Source organism: Orycteropus afer, unplaced genomic scaffold (genome assembly GCF_000298275.1).
Source record: "Orycteropus afer afer isolate SDZICR_OR568_19922 unplaced genomic scaffold, OryAfe1.0 scaffold00049, whole genome shotgun sequence".
Classification (NCBI taxonomy): domain Eukaryota; kingdom Metazoa; phylum Chordata; class Mammalia; order Tubulidentata; family Orycteropodidae; genus Orycteropus; species Orycteropus afer.
The window spans coordinates 6,465,118-6,482,606 of record NW_006921636.1 but is presented as its reverse complement, the minus strand read 5'-3'; the positions used below and the strand labels follow the sequence as shown (position 1 = coordinate 6,482,606).

At 46.4% G+C, this 17,489-nt stretch overlaps 1 protein-coding gene across 1 annotated transcript in view; it reads left to right on the top strand.

Annotated features, from left to right (window-relative positions):
- Window positions 1–3,507: 3,507 nt before the first annotated feature.
- Window positions 3,508–17,489, top strand: part of RNF114 (ring finger protein 114) — a 20,616-nt gene continuing 6,634 nt past the window's right edge. The window contains exons 1-4 of the mRNA XM_007938322.2: window positions 3,508–3,653; window positions 10,167–10,317; window positions 11,952–12,058; window positions 12,412–12,526. Of these exons, the coding sequence (XP_007936513.1) occupies window positions 3,508–3,653; window positions 10,167–10,317; window positions 11,952–12,058; window positions 12,412–12,526 (519 nt within the window). The remainder of the gene's footprint in view (window positions 3,654–10,166; window positions 10,318–11,951; window positions 12,059–12,411; window positions 12,527–17,489) is intronic.

The following is a 17,489-nucleotide window of genomic DNA, read 5'->3' as shown; positions in this document are numbered from 1 at the left end:
CTCAGTATATGAGTCTCCCAACAAGGCTACTTCTTCAAAGCCAACTAGAGAAAGAGAATCTCTAGAGAGATATATAACGTAACAATCATAAGAGTGGTACCGATCACCTTTGCCTTATTCTGTTGGTTACAAACAAGTAGCAGACCCTGTCCACACTCAAGGACATGTATTATGTAAGAGCTCAGACACCAGGACCAGAGTCTATCCACCACCAAGATTATGCCAATAGACACACCCAGCAAAAAATATGCAGGAGACCCAGTTTTCCCGCAAGGACTTATTTTCAATTATTTGGGGGTATAGGTGTTGCTAGCATTCCCCAATCTTTTCCTGGCAAACTCCTACTCATCCATCAGGCTTCAGCTAATGTCACTTCCTTAGAGAAGCCCTCCCTGACCACCCTACACTAGAGCAGGTCTCCCTGCAATTTGCCTTAGTAGCACTTACATAAGGAGCTCTGGTGGTGTAGCTTTTAAGGCATTTGGCTGCTAACCAAAAGGTCAGTGGTTCAAACCTACCAGCTGCTCCGCAGGAGAAAGATGGGGCAGTCTGTTTCTGTAAAGATTTACAGCTTTGGAAACACAATGGGGGTCACTATGAGTTGGAACGGACTCGATGGCAGTGAGTTTGGGTCTTGTTTTTTTTTTTTTTTTTTGGTTTAGCCTTACCACAAGCTACTTGAATAAATTTTTAAGCATCTGTTCTCCCCTGCCCCCTACTGCCTTTCTCACTCACACTGTATCCCCAACACCCTATAGAAGGCCTGGCATGCAGTCGGCCCACAGGGACTCTGTTGCCTAAATGAATGAATCTCCCTTGACAGTAAAAATCAAGCTTGCAAAGCCCTGGGTCAGGACCTCTTCCCCCCTCCAGGCTCACAGCAGAACCCTAGGCAGACCTTCCAGAACGCAGGCAACTGAGCCAGAATCTAAAGAGGAGGAAGGGACTGTTGTGGGGAAAGGGGAAAGAAAGGTTCATTATTTTGACACATTATTAGGCTGATTGTTGATGAAAAACATCAAGTCTGAACGTGGGGAAGGGGGGGCTGGCAATATATTTGCAAGCCAAGAGAAGGGTCATTGTTTTTGTCATTGTGTGCCATCAAGTTGGCTCCAACACATAATGATCCCATATGACAGCAGAACTGTCCCATGATTTCCTAACCTGTAATCTTTACGGGAGCAGATTACCGGTCTTTTCTTGCAGGCAGGTATTTTCACCAAGGATGCCTAGAAAAAACGGGACCAGCATGGACTGTTCAGTCTAGCCTCAGCACCGATGAGGTGGGGTGGTGGGAAATGGTGTGAGTCGGTAGCTCTCAGTGTGGCCTCCAACCAGCAGCATCAGCATCACTTGGGAAACTGTTTAAAATGCATGTGTTCAGGCCAGTGGCGGTTCAAACCCACCAGCCACTCCTCGGAAGGACGACTGGGCAATCCACTTCCACAGAGACACGGCCTCGGAAACCCAAGGGGTCACTATGAGTCGACTCAACTCGATGGCAGTGAGTTTGGTTTTGGTGTTTAGGCCAGTGTCAGATTACTCAATAAGCAAGGTAAGCACAGGCTTACTCGTGCTTACTTACTAATCTGTAGTGAACAATTCCACATTTATCCACCACATCAGAGATTCTGCTTCTAGGGATGGCTGGCCTCTGTCTCTCTCCCAACTCCACAACACCTTCCCACAGAATCAAAGCGTCTTATCAAATTTACAATCCCCGATGGGGTGGAGTACCCAGAGCAAGGTAAGCGTGGCTTGGTTGTGCTTACTTGTCTGTAGTGAACAGTTTGGGCTACAGATGTGCTTGTCTTGCTTGTTAGGTAACCTGCCCTGCCTTGGGGCCATAGCCAGACCTTCTGCATCAGGAACTCTAGACAGAACTTACCCATCCCTGTTAACTAGCCATCCAGGTGACTCTGATGCAAGCTGGAGTTTGAGAACTCTGGGAGCCCTTGAATTCCCATGTGCTGCAGCCAGACGCATGGGTTCAAATCCCGATCCTCATTTTCTGTTTATGTTAAATAGGCAAGTTAGCCTCTCTGTGCCTTGGTTTGCATAGCTGTAAAATGGGGATGATAATAATAGAGATTGTTGTGAGGATTTATTCACATGCAGTGCTTAGAACATTACGCACAGAAAAGCATTCACTGTTAATATTATTTCAGTCCCACCCTCATGTCTCTGTGACTGAGTGTATAACTGGGAGCCGAATCAGAGCCCAAATCAGACACTCTGATGCAAAGGCCAGGTCTCGGGCTCCCATGGCCCCACCACCATCATTCTGGCAGCATCCCTACAATGCCAATGCAGGGCCTTGTAAATACCCACAGCACCCCTCTGCTCCCTCCAAGCCACCCTCATCCCCAAAGGGGAGACTGGGCACATTTGGCTGGGAAGAGAGCAGGTGCATGGTGACTGGCACAGGAACAAGAAATAGTAAAGAGTAAGTGAACTGCCAACATAGCCAAGTTGTTTATTGGTGAAAAGGTGCCCATTATCAGCTAGCTAAAATGAACCCTCCTGCGGTCTCCACTACAAGCAAAACCAACCCCAAGGACGTGGAGTGAGAGAAAGGAGGGGAAATTTTGTATTCAATTAACCTGGCTTATCAGACATGATTTATTTGTCCTGTGTGGCCTTTGTGGCCTTTCAGGGTGGAAGTTTAACTAATCATTCTTTTCAAATTAAGAGAACTATGTAGAATTTTCAGCAGAGCTAACCTGAAAGATACATCTTTTGCTAAATGGGCTGCACACTGGGGTCAGTTTAGTGAAATGGGAAGAGGAAAAGCCGGTCTCCAAACCACCTGGGGTCTAGGTCCGCTCCTTTCTTGTGTGTCTGAGATTTACTCCATGTCTCTCACCTGATCATGTGATCGTCATGTGAACACAATAGGAACCAACATTCCCTCTACTGTCTCTTGCCCTAGGAAGTCTAGGTGTGGTGGCTAGCCTGTTTTTAACACCTCTCTCGTGATGGCCAACCTCCCTTCTCAGCGGCAACGATAGGCAGCTGGAATTAATATTGTTTTGTCTTCATTGTATTTATTTTTACAGCTCCCATCTATACTATTCATATCCTATTTGCAGGACAGGAGTAATAGCAGATTTTCCTTTAAAGTTCGTTTGCTTGCATTTAAAGAAAAAATGACGCGATTTAAAGAAACATTAAATAACAATATAACTGGTGTTGAGCGATTTGTATCAGAGAAACAGTGGCCGACGCACAAAGCTCGTCCTAATCCGGCCAGCCTCGAGATCTGTATTCCACATTTTCCAGATTTTCCTCTGTTTCTCCCTCCACGCGGAGGGGCTAGGCGGTGTGGCCCACCCAGAGCCCCGCCCCCAACCGGTTTTACGGCCCACAGCCCCACCCCGAGTGGCCCTGATCCCTCACAAGCCCCGCCCCCGCCCGCTCCGGCACCGCTAGCTCCGCCCCGCGCTCGGGCACCTCCCCCTCGGGTTCCTTCTCAGTCGCCGTTGCACCGCGCTCAGTAACACCAAGATGGCGGCGCAGCAGCAACTCCGTGAGGGCGGTGCGCAATTGGCTGGGCCCGCGGCGGCGGTGGCAGCAGACCCCCTGGGCCGCTTCACGTGTCCCGTGTGCTTGGAAGTGTACGAGAAGCCCGTGCAGGTGGCCTGCGGACACGTGTAAGCGGCAGAGCCGGGTTTGGTCGTGGGACGCCTAACTAGGAGGGGTATGAAGCCAGGAGCGAGGCCCGGATAGGAGGCGTCTCGGGGACAGGAGCATCGCCCGGAGCTTTGGGGCTTTTCCTTGGGGACCTTCGGGGCCCCTGAAGGCCCGTGGAAGTTGCGGGGCGCTCTTCTGCTCACCCCCAGATATCCGGCCTCTCTGCCTGCGTTAGTAGGACGTTAGCCACTGTCTTGAGCGCCTACTTGGTTTCAGGCGGCCTGTCAGGCTCCCTCCTTCATATGACCGTGGAGTCACAAATGGTTCGGGTCTGGGTGGGGTAGGGTCTACCGTCCGTACTCGGAGGACCAACGTTTCTTTTGAGTAGTCCATATCCATCGCCCTTAGACTAGACTGTGTGTGGCATTACCTATCTAATTCTGCCAGGTATTTCTAATCGCTAAAATTGGAAAAATGCGGAACTAGACCAAAAGAAGTTTGTGCCATATGGCCGGCCTGCCCGTACTGGGAAGGGAGTTGGGGAGGTAGCAGACGGGGTCTGTTGTTATTTCTACTTGTGTGTGGGGTGTGTTTCGTTCTGTTTTAAGCCTCCGTGACCCGAATCCTGTTAAGACTGGTTACGATGATTAATAAAGATACCTGTGAAAATAACCTAGTGCACACCATGTGATCCGCAGCCTATACGACTATGAGACCAGAAGATGGTGCCGGGCTACTACTGCCAACCACTGGGGGTGGGGGGTGGGAATCGATGTAGGAGATCCTGGATAGAGAGGGAGAACAATGTGGAACAAAACTCAAAATCATTTGGAAAAACATAAGGCCCAGGATTGCTGGTCTGGTAGTATCTGGTGGAACCCCTGAGACTATGGCCCCTAGCTGCGCGTCAGGTCTGGGATTGAATCCACACTTGTGGCTTCCAGCCAAAAACATAGGCATATGAGTTGAACATTTACCTGAGGTAGATACACTCCTTGGAGAGATCAATCATGGGAGAAAGAAGTGCTGTTTATGCACAGGAGACAGCTTTGAGGTCAGGAGTGCATGGAGGGATGGACACAGGGAAGAGGTAACTATTGGGAGGAAGTGGGAAGGGGAGCTGTTGTATTGGGGTCAGTGTCAGGCAAAGTGTATGTGAACTGCTGTATGGAAAATGAATTTGCTCTGTAAATTTTCCAAAAAATCACAAAAAAAAAAAAATACATACCTAGTACAGGTCTCAGGCTGTGGTACATGCTCTGAGGTTGGGTGGATTTGAACCTAAGCCTTGCTCCATCAGACACATGTTGTTGTTGTTGTTGTTGTTATGTGCCATCGAGTCAGACCCGACTCATAGCAACCCCTCCTTGGGTTTCCAAGGCAGTATCACTACGGAAGTAGATTGCCCTATCTTCCTTCCTAGAAGTGGCTGGTGGGTTTGAACTGCCAGCCTTCTGGTTAGCAGTCATGTGCCTTAGCCACTGTGCTACCAGAGCTCCCCATCAGACACATAAACACACCTAAATTGAAAGAATTGTAGAAGACAAGGTCACTTTTTGCCACTCAGAGTTGACATCTCGTCCCTGGCCTCCCTCAGTGCTGATCCTGGGTATCGCCTTGGCATTGGTCTCGAGACTTCTTTGGGCACAGTGGCCACTTGATGGGCCTCAAGGGTATTCTTACTCCTATAGCAGTCCTTAAAGGGAAGAGGGTTGGCAGCCACTCTCCAGGTGAGGGGACTGAGGCTCACGGAGGTCGGACTCACCATTGCCTGACTCACCATTGCCTGACTCTTTGCAGGTGAACATGGAGGTATCTGTTTTGCTAGCTCGGAGCACAGTGCTTGGTGTCTAGTGAGGGCTCCCTGCCACGCTGGCTGCTTGTGCGTCTTTAAATCCCACTTCCAGCTGTTCCTGCTTGCTGCTCAGGTTGTCTGGAACTCTTCCTGCCCCATCCACACCTCCCCCTGCTACTACCCCAAATCCTTCTCAGCCTTCAAGTCCCATTTTAGTTACCTGCCTGATCACCACCTCCATCTAAATGAACCCCCTCTTCTTCCTTGCATAGAGCAAAACTGAGAGATCCTGGGGGCAGTGACCAGATCTGTTTTGCCTTTTGCTCTATCCCTAGCGTGTGAACATCCATCTACCAATCTTATGTTCAGTTGACTGGAATATTTGTATGTCCACTATGAGGTGAATAGTAAGAAACACATGATTCTGCCCTCAGAGTTCACAGCCAGTGAATTGATTCTAAATAAGCACTAATTTCTAATTTTCACACTACTGTGAAAATTGTGCAGTGGGAGGATATTACAGAGATCAAACCTGGGGGGTAGGGAGAGGTGATCAGGGAATGAATGAACAAAGAAATTAGTGGTGGAAGTAAGCTTCGTGAGTGTTGGAGTGGGGTCTAGGTAGCTTTCTCATTGAGTCTTATCCTTGGATCAGCCCTCCTTATCCTCAGGTTTACCTTATTTGGGATTGGGTCAGTGGATTTCATTTGCTATCAACATCTGTAAAGAAGAGCAGAATTTGAGGTTTCCTGAAGCCCAGTGAACCTCTCCTAGGTTAATGGGCAGTATTGGGATTCAAAACCTGGCTCTTCTATGTCGTATTAGTGCCACGTGTTCAGTGCTGATTGAAGACATGGAAGCACCTGTATGAGGGTGGTCTTAGCTCCAGCCATTGCTGCTTTCTGCTCTGCCTGGGTGGTTTTTGTTAAATTTGCGCTAGGAAACTTGGTCCTCACTGCAGTGCTGGCTAAGATGTTGGAGTCTTACAAAACTTTATTTCAAGCCCTGAATGACTACATTTTTTCTCCAACTTAGTGGAGTACAGCTGGTAAAGGGCAGGTGGCTGGGTGCCCGAGGAAGAGGATTTCTAAATAGCACTGTTACAGAAACAGTGGCAAATTTGGAAAGCTCAACTAGCAAAAGGGCCATGAATAGGAAACGGAAACTGAAAGCTAGCCCAAGATCAGGAACAGCTTCAGGCTTGTTATTGGGCATGACTCAGGCATGAAGTGGCTGGTGGATGTTTGAACAGTGTGTGCTGGAGGGGAGACGTGTGGAGGTGCTTTGTAGTTACATGTTGGGTTCGGTTTCCTAATGTTGTGCTCTCTTGGGTTATTCTCTTGATCTGCCCTTGAGAGGGGGCACGGGAACTGATAGCTGCAAATCCTGCCTGTCTCTCCCACTGCGTCCCTTTCTCCTCGGGGTCTACCACGTTGCAGCCCCAGAAGCCTGCCTTCCTGCTTTTTTGGACCCCCCTTGCACTTCTCTGGAAGTCTCTCTGTCCAGATCTGTGTGCCACGCTTGGAATTCCAGGTCTCAGCCCCAGTGTCGGCTCTTCAGAGGCTTTCACTATGCACCCTAGCTCATCTCTGCCTTGTTTTATTTCTTTTACTTAATCGCTACCTGTAACTAATGTTTGTGTTTTTCTCCACTCTCAACACTCCTGCCAAGAGTGTAAGCATCGTGAGGACAGAGACTTTGTCTAGTTCACTGGGCCCTCAGTGGTGAATGGATAGACTCCCTCACCAGCTCATCCCAGTCTAGAATTTTGCCCGGCAGCGTTAACAGCTAGCTTAATGACAAGCTAGAAGAAAATTCTGAGAGACAGTAAATACTAGTTATGCATGTAGAAAATTACTTTAGGTCTATATACTGAGTTCTTCCTGGCAGATTTTATTATCCTGCCATAACACAACATAAATCTGTATGTTGGATAACCCAATCAAACCCACTGCCGTGGAGTAGATTCTGACTCATAGTGACCTTTTTAGGTAGAGTAGAACCTGCCCCACAGGAGCTCTGGTGGCATAGTGCCTAAGGCATTTGACTGCTAATGAGAATGCTGGTGGTTCAAACCCACCAGCCACTCCTCAGAAGGAAAGCTGGGCAATCTATTTCCGTGATACCGCCTCGGAAAAACCCAAGGAGGGGTCACTGTGAGTCAGATCCAACTAATGGCAGTGAGTTTGGTTTGTTTGTTTAGAACTGCCCCACAGGGTTTCCAAAGCTATAAATCTTTATCGAAGCAGACTGCCCTATCTTTCCCCTGGGGAGTGGCTGTGGATTCAAGTTGCCAGCCTTTCGGTTAGCAGCTGAATGCTGTAACCACTGGGCCACCACAGCTTCCTAGGTGGATAAGCAGCCAGGATATTTCTTTCTTTCTTTTTTTTTTTTTTTTTAATTGTGATTTGGGTGAAGATTTACAGAGCAAATTCACTTTCCATACAGCAGTTCACATATACTTTGTCTCATGTCATTGGCCACAGTTTACCACAATGCAGCAGCTCCCCTCCCACTTCCTCCCCATACTTACCACTTCCCAGTGTCCATCCCTCCATATACTCCTGCCCCCTGAGCTGTCTCCCTGTGCATAAGCAGCTCTTCCTTCTCCCATGATTGTTTTCTCCAGGGCGTGTGTCTACTTGAGGTAAATGTTTAACTCACATGCCTGTACTTTGTTTGGCTGGAAACCACAGGTGTGGGTTCAATTCCAGACCTGAAGGGCAGCTAGGGGCCATAGTCTCAGTGGTTCCACCAGGCTCTATTGGGCCAGCAAACCTGGTCCCAACCATCTTTTTTTTTTTTCCCTCCAAATGATTTTGAGTTTTGTTCCACATTGTTCTCCCTCTCTATCCAGGATCTCCTACATCCCTTCCAAGTGGATGACAGTGGTAGCCAGGCACCATCTAGTTTTTCTGGTCTCATAGTTGTATAGGTTGCAGATCGGATGGTGTACCAGTCACGAGGACTGATTGTTTGAGGATATTTCTAAGCCTTATATTCTGTCCATATATCTTCTTTCAGGATTGTCACCCACCTGGTGCTCAGGGTATAGACTCGGTCATCTCTGACTTTCTGTCTTTCCTTCTCCAAATTCAGTGAGTTGTCAGGTCCTGCTGATTCTGTCCTGAATCATTACTTGAATTCATTCTCTGTTGACTCAGTCAGGTCCTCACAGTCCTTGCCTGTAGCCATCTGTTTGGCTTCTACTTCAAGTCTCTTCTTACCTCCCTTTATCTAAAACAGAGAGCCCTGTTGTCCATGATACCACCATAGTTACTTTTCTAAAACTTAGATGTGCTCTTGTTGATACCTTGCTTTAATCCTCTGGCTCCCTACTGCTTCTGTGGAAAAGTCTGTTGGATTTGTTTTTCCTTAGATGCATCTTGAATGCTTAAGCCAAGGGGCCTGGGACGTTCTTCCCTTCCTCTGCCAGCTGAACTCTTCGACTTAAGGCTGATCTAGATGCTGCCTCTGAACCCAGATTGGCACTGACCTTCTCCAGTCACCAGTAGTTCCTCTTGCCTTTGTGTCCTCATAGCACTTTGCATTCACCTCTGAGGACAGCAGTGCCCGCTAACTGTGCATTTCCTGTGTGCTGGACACTGTAGTGTCTGTTGTACATCCTCTTGGCAAAGCCTAGAGGGAGGTGTTACCTATGTCCATTTCACAAAGAAGAAAATAGACTTTCAGAGAACCCTACCGAGATCCCTCAGTGACAGGGACTAAAGTTTAAAATGTCAAGGTGTTACCCCAACCATGGTAACGGTACATTTGAATTATGGTTGAGGTAACACAAGGAGACCTGGTGGTGCAATGGTTAAACACCCAGTTGCTATCCAGAAGGCCACCGTTTCAAACCCACCAGCCAGAAACCAGAAAGATGTGGCAGTCTCCTCCCAGAAAGATTGCAGCCTTAGAAACCCAGTGGGGCCATTCAGTTCCATCCTACAGGGTAGCTGTGAGTTGGAATTGCCTCAGTGGCAGTGGGTTTGGTTTGGGCTTTGAGGTAACACAGTGAATTTCAAACCTTAGTCTCTTCCACTGAGGAGTCTTGGCAGGGTTCCCTGAAACTCTTCTCTGTGAGATGAGTAACAGTGGTACCTCCCTCTAGAATTTGTTGGAAGGAGGTTTAGGACATTTGTTGAAGAATATTGACTAAACCGTGGACTACTAAACAAACAAATCTGTCTTGGACGAAGAACAGCCAGATGCTCTTTAGAAGGAAGGATGGTGAGACTTCATCTTATGTACTTTGGACGTGTTATCAGGAGAGACCAGTCCCTGGAGGAGGCGAGGCCATCATGCTTGGTTAAGCATAGGGTCAGGGGAAAGGAAGAAGACCTTCAGTGAGATGGATTGACGCAGTGGCTACAACGGTGGGCTCTAACGTAGCAACCATTGTGAGAGTGGCTCAGAACTGGGCAGTGTTTCATTCTGTTGTGTACAGGGTCATGAGGAGTCAGAGCTTCGACAGCACCTAACAACAGCTTCCACCCCAACCATCAGTTTCCCATGTGTCACAATAGTTTGCATTTGTTTCTGTTGCTGGTTCCTTGTGTTCTTTGCAGTCTCCCTCCCCCGATTTCTCACGTAAGTGGAGTTAGTATTCGAATTGGGAGTAGGGAGCAAGTTGTTTTTAATCTGTTATTCAGTGATGTCTTTTTGAAAGTTTATCCGTTTTTGTTGTCTTGTCTCCACGATGCATGACATTGCTTCTCTGTGTGTCTTGTTCTAGCTTTTGTTCTGCATGCCTGCAGGAATGTCTGAAGCCGAAGAAACCTGTCTGTGGGGTATGTCGCAGCACTCTGGCCCCTGGCGTCCGAGCCGTGGAGCTCGAGCGACAGATTGAGAGCACAGAGACATCCTGCCATGGCTGCCGTAAAAATGTATGTGGAAGTGAAATGGAAGCATCAGTGTCTCTCTGAGATGGGGTAAATGCCGAGCTGTTGTAGCACCGTTTCTGAAGTTAGAGCGTGCATAGGTGACAGACAGCACCGTGCATGGCTGGTTACCTGTGCTGACGGCTGTGCCATTTCATTTTGAGGCTTCTCCTGGCTTACAGTCATGGCAGTTCTGCGAATTTCATAAAAGGCAAAAATTAATGTGGGCTTGTTCCCCCTCCACTCCTCAGAGTGTACCACTTTACAAGTGATTCGATTTAGAGGCCTGCCTTACATTTTCTTCTGCCTTTTGACACAGATGTAGAGTTTTTGCAAACACAAATACGGAACTGTTACAAAATGAGGTCGTGCTATAATTCGTACTTCTAACACTGATTCCTTTTAAGGCCTCTTTCCTCCCACAGTAGGAGCTCTGGTGGCATAGTGCCTAAGGCATTTGACTGCTAACCAGAAGGCTGGTGGTTCAAACCTGCCAGCCACTCCTCAGAAGGAAGGTTGGGCAATCTACTTCCGTAGTGATACTGCCTCGGAAACCCAAGGACGGGTTCGCTGTGAGTCGTCAACGGCAGTGAGGTTTTTTTTTGTTTTTTTTTCCCCCCTCCCCATGGTTTGGCTGTACCTTGGTGTCGCCCTCCTGTCAGAGTAGTTTAGCACTGGGCATGTGCAGGGAATGGTTGCAGTTCTGAATAGGGCTCCTTCCCGGCCCTTTTAATTGGGAGCCTCTTGGTTGGCAGCTCCAAGTCATCAGTTAGCTGGAGGAAGACAGGAAGAATCATGACAAGCCAGAGCTCAGATAGTGAAGTATTTTTCCTGGGTGTTTCCTTTAATTTAGAAACTGTAGATTATGAAATCAAGTCTCCTATTACTTCCATCTTTTCTTTATGTAGGCTCAAAAGTAGGGTTGGGTTGTGGGGTAGTTTTGGTTTTTTGTTTGTTTTTGGTATGGTTTTGATTTTTAAAAGATCAGTGATTGTGTGGGTATACTTCCAAAAATGTTTTCCTCCCCACTGACTCCTCTCTTCGTTCCTTGTACTTTTCTTTCTTTTCAGATGTCTGTGCTGAAAGTACTCTAACCCGGGTAGTTACCGTCTCTCTTGCCATCTTACCATTGCAAAGCCAAGATTTTTTAGGGAAAGTAGAATTCAGATTCTGGGTTTTTAAAGATTGTCCCAATTTGGCAATTAATACCTTAGCTTGGGTTACTGGCTTTTACTCTTTTTCCTTAAATAATGACTTTTCCTGCACAAGTGAGCAAAATGTGATTCTTGATTTCCTGTCAGGAGACTAGTGTAGATGCTAGTGGAGAAAACATAAGATTAACTTCACTGGGTTTGTGTGTGGCTGGGAGCAGAGCACATACCACAAGGTAAGCAGATCTCCGGGAGAATTACTTTATTTCAGAGGGGATGGTGTCGATTTGGTTGCGTGAAACATCAGCCTCGGTAGTGACGGAAATTCCGTAACTCACAGTCTGGGTTTCGGCCCCATGGGCACAGCCAGGAGTCTGCTGAGGTTGTTTGCCAGGGTAGCGTAGGCCTAGTTTTCATCTTGCCCTGGCTTTAAGGCTGTGCTGGGCCTGGTACGAGCTCCTGACTAACTTGTGGCATCTGATTCCTTAGTTCTTCCTATCCAAGATCCGGGCCCACGTGGCTACTTGTTCTAAATACCAGAATTACATCATGGAAGGAGTGAAGGCCACCACCAAGGATGCATCCCTTCAGCCAAGGTAAGAGACTGTCACTCCCTCAGGTGGATGTCATCCTATGCTACAAAGACCTTGGACACTCTGCATGTTCAGGATTTAGATGTATAAGTTTGGGAATGTAGTAACGGGATGATTGTGTGCTGGCTATAGCTGATCTGAGTTGTTTTTTATTTTTTTAAATGGGAGGAGGATGTCTCTGCAATGTTTATTTTTAATGTTAGCTCTGCCCTTAAGTTACGTTCAAAGCACTTGACCTGATTTCTGACGCAGTAATCAGAATCCTCGTCCTGATACATTGAGTGCGCTTAGCCCCTTGTTGGAGTAGTCAGTGAAGCTGTATGGAAAGAGTATTCCTGACACTTTTCCTCTTCCAGGAATATCCCAAACCGTTACACTTTTCCTTGCCCTTATTGCCCTGAGAAGAACTTCGATCAGGAAGGGCTTGTGGAGCACTGCAGATTATTACATAGCACAGATACCAAGGCTGTGGTAAGAGCAACTTTTATTTTTTAACTTTGTGTTATGAAAAAAAGCCCAGCTTACAGAAAAATGTCAAAATTAGTACAATGATGTCCTGTGTACCCTTTACCTAGATTCAAAATGAACATTTTGTCATATTTGCTTTGTTCTATGTATAAGGAGCTCTGGTGGCACAGTGCCTGAGGCATTTCACTGCTAACCAGAAGGCTGGTGCTTCAAACCCACCAGCCATTCTGCAGAAGCAAGACTGGGCAATCTGCTTCCGTAAAGATTTACTGCCTCAGAAACCTGAAGGAGGTTGCTATGAGTCAGAATCGACTTGATGGTAGTGAGTTGAGTTTATATATAAGGAGCTCTGGTGGTGCTGTGGTTAAAGCACTGGGCTATTAACCAAAAGGTCAGCGGTTTGAACCCACCAGCCACTCTGGGAGAAGGATGAGGTAGTCTGCTTCCGTAAAGATTTACAGCTTTGGCTACCCTATGGGGCAGTTCACCTCTGTCTTATAGGGTCTCTATTGAGTTGGAATCAACTTAACGGCAGTGGGTTTGGTTTCTGGTTTATTCTATATATACATTTTTTGCTGAATCGTTTGAGAATAAGCTGCATATATCATGACTCTTTACCCCTAAATATTTCAGTCTATTTCTACTTGAACAGCAAGGAGGCCACATGTTCTGACCACCTCTAATCCCACGAGAGGAAGACAGGATTACCAGCAGTAACCCAAGGCCTATTACTGCAAGGCCAGACATGCTGCCTCCCTCCAGCCCTTTCTCCAACCATTCCTCCCAAAGCACCACCTCTCTCCTGGGTTCGATAATTCACTGCAGTGGCCGCACAGAACTCATGGATTATGGGGTTTATTAGGGAAGCACCAGGCTACAACTCAAGTTCAGGAAGAATGCTCAGTCTCTCTCCAGCCCACCGTCCCTCAGCCAACAGTCTCTCACAGTCTCTTTCCCAGCAGTGCTGGTCCCTCGGTGTCTCACTCAGCGATGCGTGTCTCTTGCGTCTCTTTCCCAGCAGCACACGTCTCGTGTCTCATTCGGCAGCACGTCTTCCTCAACCAGTAGTCAGAGAGAGTTCTGCCTCCAGGAGGCCTCCTTTTGAGCCCAGGAGGGTGGTCAAACTAGCCAATCACAGCATCAGAACTCTAAGCACCTGAGAGAGAGTGGGACCCTCCCAGAGCATTGTATTGTGCCACGCCCAACAGAAATAATCCAGGTGGATAGCTTCAGCAATCAGGAGCTCCTCAGTTGTTCATAGAAAATCCCACCTTGGAGTTTACAAAGACTTATGGGTAGAAAAACCACACTAAGTAATTTACTACACTGCAATTTCTAAGAGGCGAATTCTCTTATAAAATTGTGTATTTTTGTGTATAATTATCACACTCAGGGTTTTTAACATTAACATAGCTTAACATCTCATGTGGGATTCATGTTCAAATTTTTATTGTAATAGCCTTCCTAGCCACTTCCCCTCCCTCCATAAATCCTAGATCCAGTGTGTTGTCATGTCTCCTGAGTCTCCTTGAATCTAAATATATCCTCAGCCTTTCTTTGTCTTTCTTGACATCTGTTAAGAGGACAGGACAGTATTATAGAGTGTCCTTCAATTTGGGTTATCTGTTTCTTCTCAGGATTAGATTCAGGTCATGCTGTTTTGGGCAAGGCTGCTATGTAAGTGATACGTCCTCTCTACGTTATAGATTATACGTTACAGATCTGTATTATAGATGATATGATATCTGTTGGTCCTCTTGGGACTGTTGACTTCAATCACTTGGTTAAGGATCAGCTGGTGTCCACCAGGTTTCTCCTGCATAAGCTGTCGTTTTCCTTTTAAGAGTAGCTTCTTCATAAAACCAAACCGTTGAGTCTATTCCAACTCATAGTGACCCCCATTGGGTTTCCAAGGCTGTAAATCTTTACAGAAGCAAACTGCCTCATCTTTCTTGCATGGAGTAGCTGATGGGTTCAAGACACTGACCTTTTGGTTGGCAGTCAAATGCTTTACCACTACACCACCAAAGCTCCTTAGCTTCATAGATGTGGGGAAAAAGGAGTTAGATTAAATTGTTAGGAAAAAGCTTATCAGTCCTGTGGCATTTTATTTAAATACCAAACACTGGCATGTAGTTTCTATAAAAAGAATACAAAGAGTTTAAATTTTGTCCTTTTTGTCAAGAAGATGTTACTCATCCCTCTTAATGTGATTGGCTGAAAACTTCCTCTTTAGTTTTGTTTTCCCATTTATTTTAGACAGTTTCTCGTGAACTATGTACCTGGTTCACTGGGCAGTCAGTTTTCAGCTTTGTTGCTGTAAAAAGTGATATACAGACTTGGGGATTTATTTGCATGACCTTTTGTAAGCATACCAGGGCAACTGTCATTGCCAATCTTCTTAGGCCTGGCAACATTATTTTTTCTAACATAAATCTTAGGGTACAGCCAGTTTATTGAAGAGCATAAATCCTCTCCCAACTTGAACTCCTTGTGAAGTCCAGATTCTAGTCAGTGCAGCCCACTCGTGACACAGGGCTCCCTGGCCTCTTAATGTTGTGCTGCAACAGATTTCAGACCTTTCTGTCTGCTTTCCCCACCTTCCCAAACTCTGGAACAGGGCCAGTTTAGTCGACAGTGCACCCATGTTTCAGTAATCCTTGTGGACCCCAGCACGTTCTGTAATGTCTAAATCTGTTTTCATTAAGCTCCCAACATGAACTGTCCCATCCTTCCCTAATGTAAGCTGAATCCTGCTCTTAACTAAGAAATTCAGATCATCAAGTGTGTGTTCTTTATCTTCCCTCTCATCTCAGGAGCTCTCCAGTCTACACACTAGCATGACTGGCCCACGTGTGCTTATTCTCTGACCCTTAAAAGTCAGAACATTTCTCATTGTTGATACTCTACATTTCAAAAATTAGAAGTTCTGGCAAAACTCAGCCAGCTCTGAAAATTTACTGCTCTCTCAAGATGGGATGTGTGTCCTCACTTACACCCAGCCGCTTCATTTATCTGCCTTAGTAGCTGGTACCTGGAAACACTTGGCATTTGTAACCATTACTCCTTGTCCCTGTCCTTTCCGGCTGTGTCGGGGAAGAAAGGCTCCTTGTCAAGTCTAACTCTTGTCCGCCAGCACTCTCAGGTCTTGGTGAAGGACCGAAAGAGAGTCTAGCACAGGGTAAGAACTCAGTGAGTGTTACGGATTACTGAGGCTTCCCTCACCCTGTTTCTTCTCACCTCTAGCTTTTCTCTCTACCTGCCTCTTACCTTTAGGTTCCTTCACACATCCTCAGGCCCTCAGGACTGATTCATGGGAGGCATATTTGTTCTGGCAGTTTCTCTAGAGAGCTTTTTCTCTCTCCCCTCCAGCTGTGAGTTTTCAGCTGCTGCTGTCTCTTTCCTGCCCTCTCTGGTATCCCCTAGAGTCTGGCCTCCACCCCTCCATGCTGTTGACATCACCTTCTGGTCCCAGCTGCTTGTCTTAGAGTTCCTGTTTTCTTTCACCTCTTAGTAGTGTGGAAAATTTCTTTGGTATGCAGTCAGTTCATTGTGTAAAAGGCAAACTGTAAAACGTGTGTTTCCATCCTTCCCCTGAACCCTCAGTTCCTGGTCACAGCATCGTCCCCGGTGTTTCTTTCTAGTCTTATGTTTTAGTCTGTGTTCAGATTTATTAACCTATGAAGAACCTATTCTATTACCACTTGCCATTTTAGTATAATAAAAGTAAACTCTGGAAAGTAAAACATCACACCGTGGTGGCTGGCCAGTCTTTCATGAGATCAGACAGCTACAGAAACTGTTTTCTGCTCTGAAATAATTAGCCTCAGTATTTGACACTGGTAGCCATCTTTCTGATACATCTTTATTACACAGATGATTGAAACTCGTGTGAGTGGGGCCAGGTTTGAATGGGCATTGTATTCATCTCCTAGGGCTGCTGTAGCAAATACCACAAACTAGGTGGCTTGAAAAACACATTGTCTCGCGGTTCTGGGGGCTTTGTGTCGGAGATCAAGGTGTTGGCATTGATTGCTTCTGACCCTTAGGGGGAGAATCTGTTCCTTGCCTCTCTCCCAGCTTCTGGTGGCTCCAGGTAATCATCCATCCTTCCTTTGTCTCCGTGTCTGTATCTCCTCTTTTACAAGGACCAGTCATACGGACTGGGACCCACACTACTGCAGTATGAGCTCATGGTAAGCCAGCAGAAACATCTTCAGAGACTTCTTTCCAGGGTCACAAGCACAGGTTCAGGGGTTAGGACGTTAACATCTATTTTCGGGAACACGATTCAGTCCCTAACAGTCATGATTCCTGTTTTGCTTTACTTTGTGATGTGAGAATGACTGCACAGTCCATATTCTTTAGGTGCACTGGGCAAGAGAAAATATATATATTTTCTGAAAATATATTCTCTGAAAAATACCCCAAAGCCACGTTTTCAACTCCATCTTTTTTTTTTTTTTTTTTTGTTTTTAATTTTTTTTTTTTTTTTTTTTGATGTTTCCTGCATCATTCAATATTTTGCCCATAGAATCTTTCAATATTGCAATTTGGAGCTTGAAATTTTGACTGCAGTTCTCCACAGTGTAACAGCTCTCATCCCACTTCCTCCCTGTAGTTGAAGGAAACTTTCTTTGTTGGTTATGAGGGATGGGAGGGTAGGTGCGAGAACACTGCGAGGTAGATAGAGGCAAGTATTGATTTGGGTGAAGGGAAGGGCAATGTACCAAAAGTGAGTGAGCAACACAGTGGCACTGAGGAAGAGGAACACACAGAGAGGTACACAAGATGTGCAGACAGCAAAGATAAACCCTTTTACATATACAATACTGCATTGTCAGTGATAAACATTAATCTGCAGGTAAATAGGAGACAGGCTGAATGATCAGGTATATATAGGCATGAGCAAACGGAAGGAGCAGTCAGGACATTAGACGACGTGTAGCATTGGGAAAGTCAACTG